This window comes from Chenopodium quinoa, unplaced genomic scaffold (genome assembly GCF_001683475.1).
Source record: "Chenopodium quinoa cultivar QQ74 unplaced genomic scaffold, ASM168347v1, whole genome shotgun sequence".
Classification (NCBI taxonomy): domain Eukaryota; kingdom Viridiplantae; phylum Streptophyta; class Magnoliopsida; order Caryophyllales; family Amaranthaceae; genus Chenopodium; species Chenopodium quinoa.
Window position 1 is genome coordinate 1,707,708 of NW_018745105.1, and position 15,777 is coordinate 1,723,484.

Here is a 15,777-nt window from a genome sequence, read left to right on the forward strand (position 1 = left end):
TGCTTAGATTAGAAAATCGTCTATCATATTTTAATTATTGTTTTGCTAATCATTCTAATCAAGTCGTTGTTGTTCAATTATTGTGTGCGTATTTTAATAATTCATTTTTCATGCTATTTTTTGTTCTGTGCATCCCTTTTTTTTTTTTTGTCGTAAAGGGCAACTATGTTGTTTTATGGCATGGTTAGCAACATTAGTAGAAGAGTGGGTTACTTCCTTATTAGACAAAGCTGACAATCTGATTTTGTTTCAAAATTTAGTTGAAATTTGGCACCATCTCTATTACTGCTAATCAAACATACCTTTAGAATGTCTTTATGACCATAAACACATTTAGAACAACATGAAACTAGATATACATATTCTTGCTAAGAAACACAACCATGATTGATGTTGGATTCATATAATTAGGTTTTCCTATTATGATATTTGTATAAAAAGAGCATGTTCTTTTGATTCATACACTATGTTCTTTTCATTCATGTAGTATGTTATTTAATTCATGTAGTATGTTCTTTTAATTCAAACAATATCAACTTTACATGATATCATCTTTATATGATACATTATGTTCTTTTAATTACATAGAATATTCTTTGTTGTATAATGCTATTTAGTCAATTACAAAAGGAATTGTAAAATAATTAAAGTCAAAGATAGGCGAATTTTAAAACTTAAAATATAATAATGTTATCTATTACAAGAATTTCAAGGTAATATACTATGAAAAATAAAAGAATCGTTTGAAGGAATAAAGTCATACTCCTTTGTTTTCCTTTAAAAAAAGTAACAAATCAACTATTTTGTGTCACAACCATCAAACTCCTTTTTTTCTCCACTTAAAGCAACATAAAGATCTCTTTGAAGAAAACTAAGATTGGCTTCACCACCAGCTTGATCCCTTATAACACGATATGCATCAGCAACAGGTATACCATTTTCAGACAAACTAGTAATCATGGCAAGCTGATCACCATTGACCTGTAGATAGTATATTTTAACACATGTTCATTATCGTTTCACACATTGAAACAAGCCATAATATTCTTTATCATATATAGACATGTACATTAATTTTGAATTACAAGAATGAGCAAAAGAAACGAATGTACATGTAAAATTACAAATTGTTCATTACATATATGAATTATGTTCAATTCATTAAAATAATATATAATGTTCACTGACTTGTATATAATATATTTTAACACATGTTCATTATCGTTTCACACAATGTACATTGAACAGACCATAATGTTCTTTGGCATATACATACATGTACATTAATTCTAAATTACAAAAATGAGCAGAAGAAACTGATGTACATTATAAAGAACATAGAGTTTAAATCAAATGTACATAATGTAATACAATTAATAACATTATAACCATTCTAAACGAATAAAAAAAAGAAATTGAATAAAAGAACATAATTGCAATTTAGAATGAACATCATCTGATCTACAACCTTTGTATAATTAAAAAAAATTAGAGTACAATAACATAAATGCAATTTAGAATGAACATCATCTTCTTTATATAATAAAAAAAAAAGTAGAATGAACATTAGTGCAATTAAGAATGAACATCATCTTCAACCTTTGTATTTTAAAAAAAAAACAAAGCATAAACTAATGCAATAATAATTGATTAAAATTTAACATATATACAAAACAAGGCCAAGATTCAATACAAGAGACAAGAAAAGATAAATGTACATTATAATAAAGATAAATATAACTTTGATGTAATGCTCATTATTGTATAATATTATAAAGAACATAGAGTTTAAATTAAATTTACATAATGTAATACAATAAAGAACATTATAACTATTATAAACGGACAAAAAAAAGAAACCGAGTAAAAGTACATAATTGCAATTTAGAATGAACATCATCTTCAACCATTGTATAATTATTAAAAAAAAAACCAGAGCAGAATGAACATAAATGCAATTTAGAATGAACATCATCTTCAACCTTTGTGTAATTAAAAAAAAAAACAGAGCATAAACTAATGCAATAATTATTGATTAAAATTTAACATAAATACACTAACAAGGTCAGGATTCAATACAATTATATATATATATATATATATATATATATATATATATATATATATATATATATATATATATATATATATATAGCAATTAATTAATAATTTGCATAAAATTCAATGAAATTGCCAATTACTTTCATCAAATTCAATAAGATTACAAAATCAATGCGAAAAATAAATTTACCTTTTCCTTCGATTACAATATCATCAAATTCACCACTATCATCATTCTCATGATCATCATCACCGGCAAATCAACGATCGAAATCAGGTCTAAATTCTTGAGCAGCCATTTTCTCCTCCAAAAACTAGAAATTCTCTCTCTATCAATGAAGTTCTCTCTCTAGAAAATTCTCTCTCTAGAAATTCATATCTAAATTGAAAATATGATTTCTAATTTATGACTATCCTAATTCAACCAAAATATATATGGAAAGATCCTCTTATTAAAAACAGAGGTTCGGGTTTTTTTTTTTAAAAAAAAAAAAGGAAAGTAGTTGCTTTGATTTTTAAAGAGATGTACCAAGCAGCATACCACCTGCTGTATGGTAAAATTTTCACCCTTTTTAGTCTGTTTTCTTCTACTATAGTCTGTTTCAAATTATTTACAATAATTTGATATAAAAGTAAAAAATATTTAATCTTTGCAATAATTTAAACAGAGGTAATATTATATGGCCAATATGAGCATTGTTACGAAAGAAACTGAGAAAAGATAGTTACTACTCATAACAAAATGATGCTATAAATGGGGAGGGTTTTTGGTAAACTTTGTATTTTTGTAATGGATGTGAGGACGGAATTAAGGCAGGCTAATTGGTCCAGGCCAGCATTGTTGTGGTCCTCATGGTCCTAGCCAGTGAGCGATGAGCCAGAGACATAGTTGCGTGTATAATTATGTCTTAAAACACGTGATACATATTTCAAAATACACAGTATAAAAAAATATAGATGAAATCTGTGCAATACTACAATGCATCATTTGTTTGTACTTTTGTAAACAGATATATAATGTAATAAAATTTATTAGGGAAATTCTCAACGATAACCCCCAACTTTTGCTACGCACCGATGGTATCCTCCCCTTTTTTTATTATACAAAATGACCCCAATTAAAAAAAAAAACTTATCTCACTTATGACATTAATGAGAGTTAATTAATTAAAAAAACTAACGATAGTTAACTTTGGAAAAAAAAAATAATAAAAAAAACTAAAAAGAAAAACCCCCAACCCAACCACCACCTCCACCCTTATCCCCACCAGCTCTAGCCAGCACCACCTTCACCCTCATCGAAGCCACCTCCCACCCAACCCCCTCATCTGAAACACCGACCTCACACCCAAACCACCGGACCCCAGCGCAACAACTCCCTCGCACAACAGCCTGCAACCAACCACCTCCCTACCTCCACCTTCAACCCATCACCGCACAACCCCAGCACAATAACTCCTTCACATAGCAGCCCGCAACCAACCAACAGCCGAATCCCACGAGACAACCACCGTTAGCCACCAAATTAACCACAAGCACCTCCTATTCGACCACAACAGCCACCGTCGCACTCAGTCCACAGCAGAGCCACCGCAAGACCCTTCCAAGCGCTCATTCAATTCCATTAAAGCGATCGCTCCTTGTTCGATCTACAAAATCTAATGCGTGTTTGGGTTCATCGGTCTGGGGGTGGTCGGGCTTCCGAGATCGGCGATCTAGTGATGGTGACGGTGAGAAGGAGGAGAGGGAAGAAGGGTTGTGGCGGTGTTTGAGGTGGAGTTGGCGCATCATTAGTGGTGGTCGGGGGAGTCTGGGTGGGTAGCATCGCCGGAGATCAGAGGACTTGGGATGGTATGCCGGAAGGGATATGGTGGCTGGCAGATGGTGGATGGGCAGGTGGTGGCTAGGCAGTTGGTGACTGATTTTTGGTGATCAGGGTTATTTATTTATTTATTTATTATATAAATCTAACTATAGTTAATAGTTAATGAAAGGGACTTGTTATTCATCGCCCGCAAATCTCTACATAAAGCCCACATTTTATAATTTTTTGACAAATTTGCCCTTTTTATAATTTTAACCGAAGATAAATTTTTCGCACTAAAAAAATGTGGAGCAGCACCGGATCGCCGAGGATCACCGGAGAATCGCCGTCGTCATCGGAAAACGAGGTTCGTAACGCATCGTAAGGACGAAATGGTGGCTGGCGCCTAGCCAAAAGGCCATGCCGTGGTTGTGGCGCCTAGCCAGGACGCCGCCACCGTGGTAACGGCGCCTGGTGGAGAAGCCTCGACCATGGTAGTGGCGCGTGGCCAGGACGCCGGAGCCACGGCCAGGGCGCCTGGCCAGGACGCCGCCACCATGGTGGCGGCGTCCTGACCAGGCGCCCCGGCCGTGGCTCCGGCGTCCTGACCAGGCGCCCAGGCCGTGGCTCCGGCGTCCTGGCCAGGCGCCACTAGGTGGAACGAGTTCGTATCCGGCTGCCATCGCTCAACGAAAGCCGTGATCAGCGTCCAGTCAATCCTGTCGTGCATGGTGGCAGGAAGGTGACTCACTCTAGTGCCCCTCAATCGCCCGACCATCTCGCTCTCCTCCGGCCAAGCATCAGCCCAGCTACACAAAAACCTACAAGTCTTTTCCCGGGTTTGGCATTTCAAAATGCCTGTATCCAAAGCCCTCTCCTGGTCCTCCCAAATACGGGTAGCGATGTGTCCTAAAAAGCTAGGAATCACACTCCCGTCTATAGGTCCCCCGGCCACCTCACCCCTCACCATCCAAGAATCATTAACGGCCCTCGACCGTTTTCTGCTACCCGCAGACACAGTGGACGCAGATGATGTGCCAGATCTACTAACAAACCTACCATCTCGACCCTTACGCACATCTACCCTATGCGTCTCATACGTATCATCAAGCCTCTGACTGAATGGACCGTAATCATCATATGGTCCACTCTGATCGTCGACATCCTCATCTGCATCATCCTCGTCCTCGACCTCCTCCTCCTCGACCTCCTCCTCCTCCTCCTCCTCATCATCATCATCATCATCTTGATCGTCCGCAGAACAGTGCACCCGTTCTCTGCGGGCCGAGGCCGAAATACCACGGGATCTAACGTGTCTGGGCCCCGAGCTCTCCATTGAGTAGATCGTAGTCCTCACGACGTCAATACTCTTCCCCGCACCAGGTCCAAATTGCGATGCCTAACTCCAAGTAAATAACGAAACATAATAACGAAAACAAATTAAAAAAAGTCGAAAATAAACACAAAAGCAAATAAACAAGTCACGGAAATAAAATTATAAACATAAAAAATATAAATATATACAAGACAATATACATATAAACATAAGAAATATAAACATAAACATATACCAAAAACAAAAAATATAAACTACAAACAAAAAAAAAACAAATATAAACAAAAACAAAAACAAAAAATATTACCAAAAACAAAAAATATAAATACAAAAAAGGACGAAAATAAACACAAAAGCAAATAAACAAGTAACGGAAATAAAATTATAAACATAAAAAATAAAAATATAAACAACACAATATAAATAAAAACATAAAAAATATAAATATAAACATAAAAAAATATAAATATGAACAAAACAATATACCAAAAACAAAATATATAACCAAAAACAAAAAATATAAACAACAAACTAAAAAATAAAAAACATAAACAAAAACAAAAAATCAAAAATGCAAAGAAAAAACCAAAAACAAAAAACTAACAAAACTTAAAAAATTTAAAATTGCAAAAACTTAAAAAAAGAAGAACATCAAAATTTTAAAGAAAATTTATAAAAAAAAAAGGGAACTTATAATTTTTTTACATACAAAAATATAATTCAAAAAAAAAAATACATAGGAACATAAAATTAAAAATTAAAACCAGAAACAATTTTTTTTTTAAAAAAAAAAAAATAGAACATAAAATTAAAACAAATAAAAAAACAAAATTTAAAAAAAAAAGATAAAAAAAAAAAGGGAACATACAATTTAAAAAAAAGAAAAACAAATTTTTAAAAAAAAAAAAAAAAATTCGAAAATAAAATTTAAAATTAAAAAAAAACAAAAAAAAAATTTAAAAAAAAATAAGAGAAGGAGGCGCCTAGGCAAGACGCCCGTACGGTGGTGGCGGCGCCTAGCCCAGACGCCACTACCACGGCCGTGGCGCCTAGCCTATGCGCCGCCGCCGTGGTAGTGGCGTCTGGGCTAGGCACCGCCACCACCGTATGGGCGTCTTGCCTAGGCGTTTCCTCCGTGGTGGTGGCGTCTCGCCTTGGCGCCCCACCGTCGTCGGAGGTTTTTTTTTTAAAAAAAAAATTACAAAAATTTAAAAAATTACCTTCTGGCCGGCAAACCGCCTTCCGCCCACCGCCGGTGCCGCCACTTCCTTGCCGGGCCGCCTCGACATAGCTCTGGAAATAATTTAGAGAGAGAAAGTGGAAGTAGAGAGTAGAGAGAGAAATTGTGTTTTTTAGTTTGAGGGCAAAAGTGTCATTTCACTCTTATTTTGTGGGCTTTATGTAGGAATTTGCGGGCGATGTTTAACAGTTCACCTTTCATATACCTCCTCTAGCTACATGCTTCAAGGTTGTATTGCAAGTAAAGGGAGACGTTGGAAGTATAATTTATAGATTTTTTTTTTCTACCCGGTTTACCTTTTGGGCTAAACTAGATTCGAGGATCAGTTCTGGGTGTTTAGGTTTCACTCCTCTCCCAATTGTTGTTGCGGGGGATCAAACACGGTCCTCCCTACCAAGTGTAATCTCAATCACCACTACACCAACAACCAATTGGTAGATTATGATTGAATACTTGTATCCTATACAACCTATGTTACTTGGACTCGGGTGAAGTGTCAAATTAAACACGGGTGTCCAAGTATCGAACTCGCCCATTTTCTTGAAAAAAGTTGTGTTTTAATTAAAAATGAAGTGTCCAAGTGTCGGTGTCGGTGTTCGACACTAGTCGTGTCGTCACGGACACGTGAGGTAAATAAAAGAGTCGAGTAACATAGTATACAACCATCAAGTGTATTATATAGTGTCCTGTTTCCTTGCTCCTAATATTAGTGTTGTCATTTTGATTTGATGTACTACCTCCGTTAAATGTTATGTGCAACTTTAGAATATTTTATATCTCACAAATAATACCCCAAAGTTGCATATAACATTTAACAGAGGTAGTATAATATAAGCTCAGTGTGCTGGTAAATTAGTTCTGGTATATGTCTTGCAAAATGACATATTATGCCACAAATTAGTTCAGGCCTATATCATGTCAAATCAGTTAGATTAATCTTGATAAGAAACAAAATTTTGAGATTAAATTAGACTAAATAGTTAGGTTTAATTCTGAACCAAACCAAAAAACAATTATAAAAGCATGGCCTTCTGTACTCTTTATCATCATCACTCAAAAAACAAATTTCCATTATCCTCAAAACGAAGGAGTAGCAATGAGCCAATGAGCTATGCGATCAAGCCAAATGGAGATCATGAAGAAAGTGGTTAGTTTACTAGTTTTAGTAGCCGTTTTACTGGTTGTCATGAAACCTCAACTCACCATGGCTTGCATAGGTGATGGCCAGTCGGATGAATGTATTGAATGATGTCGTTGAAATCAATAATATACGGAGTACTATAAATAGTAGATAAATGAAGCTGTAATCCTTAAGTCGTAGAGACGAGGGAGACTAACTAGCAAACAAAAATTCCATTTTATGTTTCTGATTTATAAGTAACAAAGTGTTGGATTTCATCTGTCTTCGAATATTTATATACTCAGTTATCTGTCCAACACTAATTTCCACATTGTATCAATCTCTCGCGAGTCGCGACAAGGTCAAAAAAACTCATATCATGATATACCGTATCAGTTATGTTCATCATCAGCTGACATAGTCTAATCTACTACCCTGCAGCGCCACGAGAAGGAAGAAAAACTGCCATCGTGTTAGTAGATTTGAAAATCATGAAACTAATTACAGAGTAATAACTATATTAGACAATAGTATCAAAAGTGCAGGGGTTTTTTCTTCCCCTGTATCTCCAGAAGTCCAGCATCTATTCATAAGGCCATAAACAGTCAACAGATTGAAAGAAAAAAAAAAAAAAAAAAAAAAAAGCACAAAAATCAGACTAAGAACTACAAAACTAAACTCTGTGTAAACCTTCAACATGAATTGCATAGTGATAACTTGTAGCAGCAGTAAATTTCACATGAACACAGTCGAGCCACACACTTACAACTTAATGTTCGGAAACTTGCAGGATAACAACTAGACTCTTCACACTCCTCATGGTCTATAAAGCAAGCAGGGTTCTGAACTCTGTTAAGCCCTTATTCAAAGATAAGACTAACCAAAATCTTGTGAGCTATTTTGGGCATATATTAGCAGCTTGGATAAAAATTATTCAAAAAACTAGAAGCAACCAGTAATTTACAAAAATAAATTAATAATAATAATAAAAAATAAAAAAAATAAAAAAAGGCTACAAAAGAAGGAAGATGCTAGAAAAGAATAAGGTTGAAAACTCAATTAAGAGACATCTAATGTACGAACAAACCAAGTTGTGCAAGAAAGAGAGATATTTATATGTAAGGAAAAGTAACTTCCATGTAATATGCAATTGTCTACATTTTAGACTAATATTACAATCAGAGAAGAAACATCTGCAATTATATTGCAATGGCAATTAAATGCATGTCAAAGTGATCAAACCTTACAATTGCTTCAAAAAAGTCATGTGGCTGTAGGATCTCACATCAATTAGCAAAACCAATTTGCACAGAATTTCATCAAAACATTTCTTATGATAATGTAAAACCTTGGGATAGGCCATTATCTTTGAAGGATCAAGGTCAGAAAGTACTGTAAAACTGTAGTCATGTTAAACTCTCCTCATTCTGATTATTTTGTTGAAAGGCCACCAGCAATCGAAAGGTCAGAAAAAAAACCAACTAATATCGAACCAATAACCAAACTTTAAAACAAGTTGTTTCAATATTTTGTCACACTTCAGTAATAGGATTTCACATTAGCACAACAAAGCTCATATTCTTACATTTCTGGAAATGCTTCTTCCTAGGAACTGAACTCCCATCAAGCAGGCTTTTGACCTCCCGCAGCCCACATTCAAAGCCTAGCCTAGACATAATCTTGTCAACCTCATTGGAGCCATATATCGATAGCTAGGATAATTATGATATCATAACAGCAAATTTCCAGAAAAGATCAAATAAAGATGAGACGGATAATATAGATGGAAAATACACTTTCATATCACCTGTCTATAGATGAAAAATACACTTCCATTCTTGCGTAATGAATTCTAAACCAAACAATAATCCTACAATCAAAGAAGAAAAATTTGCAGACACATCTCAGAACTAAACCACAAAAAATATACACATTATGAACCTTGCTCTACCTATATCACTTAGCCAATCTTCAGCACCAAGCCACCAACATCATCATAATTACTCGCTGCAAGTCAGAAAACCCTGCAGTTGCACACAATCTCACAAAAAATGCTTGTTATAATACTCTAAAACCTTGTGATGAGCCTTAATTTTTTTGGGGTCAATTTCCGAAGTGAAAGAAAGACCATCCAAGGTTCTTAAACGGGAAAGAGCAACATAAATCGTTCTAAAACCAAAAGCCCGCGAGAGATTAGTGTGAAGCCTGTCCACAGTCATGCCTTGAGACTTATGAACACTCATCGCCCATGCCAGCATAAGGGGTAACTGCATCCTTGTAGCACACTTCTTATCTCCCATCACTAGATCCCATGTACGAGTACCTGTCTCCATCTCACATCCAGAGTCGAATTTCACTATAGGCAACAGCTTATCAGCACATATCTTCGCAATGTCACCTCTAATCGCCTTTCGGAAACCTATAATTGTACCAGTAGCACCATTCACCAACTTTTTCTTCACATTTAAATTCACTGTTAGTATCACCCTAGCACCTTTACAAAGGTGAAGTGTCTTCGGAGCTAATCCACGATCCAATTGATCAATCCAATTTTTTTCCCCGCTATCATATGCTTCATAAAAAATAATTTCTTCTCCCACACCTTCCAATCTTGCACCATTTACTCGATCAACATCTTCTATTCTTGGAAATAATCTCAAAACAGCCCCATCAGGCTCTTCAGAACAACGACGTTGCATAAGAAGTTCATGACCTTCATCATCTAACTCCCCTCTTCTAATACCCTGAAGCAACCTAATAAGTTCAGGGTCTGTTTGCCTGAAAATTGTTTTCAGACCCACTTGTAACTGAAATGAACAATCCCACGAATCAGCTTCAAAAGCAAATACTTTTCGATTATCAAAATTCTTATCGACATTCACTGGTGGCAGCTGCAAGAAATCGCCACTGACTACTAGCTGAATACCACCCCACGGTTTATCTATTCACCGAACTTTTCTAGCAATGTATTCAAGCTTATCAAAAAATTCCCCTTCTACCATACTGATTTCATCAATCACCAACGCTTTAACCATCGTCCACCTCTTACAAACCCACCTGTTACCATAAACCCTAGGCAGCAACGCCTCGGCATCAGCCTCAGCAAGGCCAACACCAGCAAATGAGTGAAGGGTCTGACCCCCAAGAGTACAGGCCACAACCCCAGTTGGAGCAGTCACACAAACATACCTTTTTCCATACATTTTCCTAAGTGTCTTAATCAATTCCTGAACTAACATGGTTTTCCCAGTACCAGCAGACCCAGTAACAAAAACCGATTCGCAGCGCTTAACAGCCTCAAAAACTTGCAATTGCTCATCAGTCCATTCCACATTAGGGACTTGAGAGATTCTGGGTATTCTAACATTGGCAAATTGGGGTTTCTTTATAGGAAATCTTGTTCCAATTTGTGTGGAATAGTTTCTAACAAATGTTACCACACTAGTTGAAAATTGCATCAACATGATTCAAAATCTAACCTTTCTAAATTCTGGGTGTTGAATAAATCATTGTAATATATAACTACAAGATTGATGAATTTGCTAATTAAATTGGTACTAAAACACTAAATTGTGCGGCATATTCACATATATATAGAACAACACAAGATTGATAATTGGTCAAATAAAGCAAGGAGATAGAAAGAAGAAGCTTACCCACGATAGCTAAGAGCTAATCCATGAATTTGAACAAGGAAGAAGCTGAATTTGAAGGTTTTGGCAGCAAAATTGAAGTGGCAGCGAAGTAGCCGGAAAGTGTAGTGGAAATACGTGGAAGTAAAGAGTAACCAGTTAGTATTATATACTCCTGGAGTACAATATGTTTGAGTTATTTTGTGTACACTTTTTGTTATTTTGCTTAAATGTTGTGTTGATTTACTTATTTTGTTACAACAACATGTTATTTACTTATTTACCTCAACCTCCATTCATGCTATTTTTAATTTACAAAATAACAAGTACTTATTTATAAATAACATGTATATAAATTGAAATAATAATAAGTTTTACATCAAAATAACATTAGAAGCTTTGAGTTTAAAGAGAATCGAACACTTCAAGAGGTACTAAATTTCTTGACATGAACACATTTGAACCCTTAAATGGCTTCAAATCAATTAATTTCTAAGAAACCCAGAAAATTGGAAGAAGAAAAGAGGAGAGAGAAAGTGTCTTTGATTTAGAATTGGAGTAGTGAAAGGAAGAGAGAGAGTGAGAGGTTGATTTTTGGGAAACCCAGAAAATTGGATGAAGAAGGGAAGAGAATGTGTGTGATTTTGAGTTGGAGTAGCTGAGAGAGGAAGAGAGAGTATGGGAGGAAGATGACTGAGAAAAAAAGGCAAAATAACATACATTTATTTAAAAATAACATATAAATAAATTGAAATAATAAGAAGTTAATGTCAAAATAACATGAATTTATAAAATCTGGGGTACCATGTGCACGGTACTCCGGGAGTAAGATAGAAATTGCGAAGAGCAACTTACCATATTGCTGGATTTTGGGCTTTAGGCCTTTATATTTATTTCATTTTGAATAAAACTATAGGCTAGAAATCCTAGAATTATAGAATGGTTGGGCCCTTTTGGGTTGTGAGCTTGTAGCATCAAACAAATTTGGGTGCAATTTTAGATTGGATAGGACTAGACCTAGCTTGCTCTAAACATAGCATGACCCGGCAAGAGAGGCTCTCCGATGTCTTGTTTGATTTGTATTAGGTTTGGTGAGTGGTGGCTGTAGGCGTCGTTTGAAGTGCGTCTACATTAAAAGCATGTTGTGAATATGTTTGGCACTCATAGGAAGTGGGAATTGACATACGATTAGGGACAAGGAAAGTAGGGAGCCGCCAACAAGTTTTTAAGGAACTTGTAAACCGTTCACGGATCATAAAAGGCAACCACGAATTAAGGGACAACGAAGGCAACAACGATCGATTGACCCGTGAAGGTTACACCCCATTCATAATCCATGAGATTACTAACTCCATAAGGTTCAGAACCACGAAAGGAGGATCGGGGATGATGGTACGAAGTGAGTCATGGAGTCACATTCGCCCGTATTGGCCTCTACTCGATTCTTATAATAAAAAGTGATTCCTGCTACCTCAAAGGCATGCAAACAAAGATTCAATTTGCTCCAAACTATCATTAGACTAAATTAAACAACAAGATTAAAAAGGAACCTAAACCGGTTGTCCAAATTATCTTATTATGAGTGATTTTCAATTACATATTTCCTTTAAACATGCAATATGGTGATCAATAAATATAATAAAATAAGCATTAATATTGGAAGAAATTTAACAATAATAGCGTTAGTCAAATCACATATAAATTAACCTAATCATGATACTAGCAATATTAAAATAAAATAAGAGTAATTAAATTAATTAATTACTCACATTCTGCACGTTCCTTTGTTGGTAACTTCAATTAAAAAATATAAATCAAATGAAAATTAAATTAAATAAAATTAAATTAAATAAATGTAGATTTGATTTGGTACAAACCCTCAGTTATTATACCTTTCACACCTTGGTTTAAGTATAGAACTTTAGGTATTGTATGGACTCCTTAGAGTGCTTAGGGGAAGTATTATGAGAGAATAGAGAGGCTAGTGTTTAAGCTAAAGAGGGAGAAGAGCATAATTTTATTATCAAGCTTGTTGATCATTGAAAAAAGAGAGATATGACCTCTATTTATAGAGAAAAAAAGAAGGGTCGAAAAAACAAGATAAGATCCGAATTAAATCGGAATAAAACTCGATAGACCGCAGTTTTTACAATTTTTGTTTTTATCATATCTTTTGATCTAGAATTTGGAATAAGATAAATAATACATCGTTGGAAATTTGTTGAAGTCTACTTTCTAACCCAATTAAAATCAGATTAAAATCCTTTTTAGAATAAAATATATGGCCGAAATAGTGAGACGGTGTCAGTTTTGGACAGAGTTTGATATTTCATTCATATCTTTTCCGTTATAGCTCGAAATTGATATTATAATATATCATTGGAAAGATAATTTCAAGAGTTATCCAACCACTAAGATTTGGATAAAAACTATAAGGCACGAAAATAATATATGTCTATCTTTGAACGTCTTTCAATTCGGATAGAATTAGGACTTTCAAAAAGAAAAGTTTTATTAATTTCAAACTCTTTAATATTATCTTTTCAAAAAGGATAATTAAGATCTTTTAGAAACTTATAAAAGCTTCTAATTAATCCTAATTGGTTTAGGAATGAGATTAAATAATTTGGACCCTCCACATGATCATTAGGTCGTAGGTAAGGTGGGCTTAGGTTCGGTTTGGGCTCAGTTTAATATTTTGTCCATAACTTATTCGTTATAACTCAGTTTTGGGCTTATAATATATCGTTGGAAATCTCTTTTAAAGCCCAATCCAAATATATAATCATTAGCCCCATATTATGGACCAAAATAAACTGGAATAAACGTTTTTATAAAAAGGACGCTAAATGAATGATTTTAAAGGACACAAAATGAATTATTTTGGGTTTTAAAGGCACGAAAAGAGGAAAATAAGTTATGGTTTGGAGAAATGGGCTAGGAATTGGGTTGTTTTATGAAATGGAAATATGGATTTAAGCACTACAAAGATTAAATATTCAACCCGACCAATAATGGCGGTGAAAGGTTTTTCATCATCGGGTTTGGTTTTGGGGAGACATTTTTAGGTGTTTACAGTGACGTTTCTAGATTGGGCACATCATGAGGCACGATTTTATGAATAGTACTCCGTATTTTATAAGACGAATCTAATACTACTCCTATTTTGTTTTACTAGTCACATTTAAGTTATTGCACAAAAGGCATTTTAAAATGTTTTAATGGTCACATTTAAGTTATTGCACAAAAAGCTATTGGGTTGGGTTAATGTTGATTACCCTTACTATACTTTATCATTTCTCTCTCTTACTTTAAATCTCACTTAAATTATTTTATCATTTCTATCTCTTCCATGATCCCCTATTAAATATTAAATATTTATCTTCTCTAAATTCTCTTTCATGGTCTCTATCTTACTTTTATTATAATAATTTATTCACTCACTCACAATATTATATGAGTATTATTGTATTATTCTCTTAAAACTTGTGCATTCCCTGATGATGCAAATAAAAAAAGATAAATAAAAAAAAAGTATATAATGGGGTTTGTTTTTTTTTTTAAAAAAAAAAAAGAAATCTAAATAATGGGTTTAAGTCAACAGACTTTTGGGCCTATTAGTTGGGTCGAGCAACTTATTTCTGATGATAAGTTCATCATAGCTAAGTTTATCATTGTACCTTTTTTTACTAATTTTGCTCTACTTCTATGATTGGGTAGTTTCACTTGTTAATGTACATTCTATCCTTTTTTTTTTATTATTTCCTTAACATATATATATATATATATATATATATATAAAAATTAATAGTGTATATTGTGTCGAATATATCAAACTCTTAGATGATTCTGTTTTAACTGACGTTTAAATAAAAAAGACAATCAAACTAATATGTGTAAATATGCAAAATTTTGAACGTTACAATTAAAAGATAACGGAGGAATTTCATTAAATATTATTTCCGTATGTCCTTTCGATTTAGTATATTGAATATTATCAATTGATTATCATTCTATGAAATTTTGGTAAATGTATTTACAATAGACAAATGTACAATACCTTGGCACATTTCATATATCAACTAGTGTGCGGCCTGAGCGATGCCTCGAATTGCTAATTTGTACCTTGTACTTCTTTAATTTGATAATAATGTCAATTGGTTGTATAGCTAGTGTGTGATCTAAGTGATCTGAGAATTGCTCGGATGTTACGATTTTTTTTACCTCAATTGTAGTTATATCTCTAATCTTGTGAAGAATAAATAAATTAAATAACCTCTAATTTACTTAGTAAATGAAAGGAATATATAATATTAATTATCTGAAATTTAAAACACTAATAAAAGTTGGTTGAGATACTAAGTGTTTAGCCTTTAGAGTAACTCCAAATGACTAGCTAATTTGAGAATTAGCTTGCCATGCCACATAAGCTTTTAAACAAATTATCATTTAAGCTAATTTTTGCTCCAATGACTGGTTATTAGCTTAGTATTAGTTGTTGGATAGAAAATTCATGAAAAGATCTTAATTGGTACATTGAGCATTTTATTTTGGAAAGTTTAATTCCCAAGCAAATTAGAAAAC

The 15,777-nt window shown here is 34.1% G+C and overlaps 1 protein-coding gene across 1 annotated transcript; it reads right to left on the bottom strand.

Moving 5' to 3' along the window:
* Nucleotides 1-798: 798 nt before the first annotated feature.
* On the bottom strand, nt 799-11,025 carry LOC110710033 (ATP-dependent DNA helicase pfh1-like). The gene is made up of 4 exons (XM_021888296.1): nt 10,561-11,025; nt 9,690-10,479; nt 9,566-9,585; nt 799-981 (listed from the first exon to the last, which is right to left on the bottom strand). The coding sequence occupies exons 1-4, from the start codon at nt 11,023-11,025 to the stop codon at nt 799-801; spliced, it is 1,458 nt and encodes a 485-aa protein (XP_021743988.1).
* Nucleotides 11,026-15,777: the final 4,752 nt, after the last annotated feature.

What these genes read in the sequence shown, in the direction of transcription:
- LOC110710033 (XM_021888296.1), bottom strand. Translation starts at nt 11,025, where the DNA reads ATGTTGATGCAATTTTCAACTAGTGTGGTAACATTTGTTAGAAACTAT. An exon ending in TGATTGATGAAATCAGTATG is followed by an intron (nt 10,480 to 10,560) that starts GTAGAAGGGGAA and finishes GGTGGTATTCAG; the next exon opens with CTAGTAGTCAGTGGCGATTT. An exon ending in GGTTTTCTGACTTGCAGCGA is followed by an intron (nt 982 to 9,565) that starts GTAATTATGATG and finishes TACTATCTACAG; the next exon opens with GTCAATGGTGATCAGCTTGC.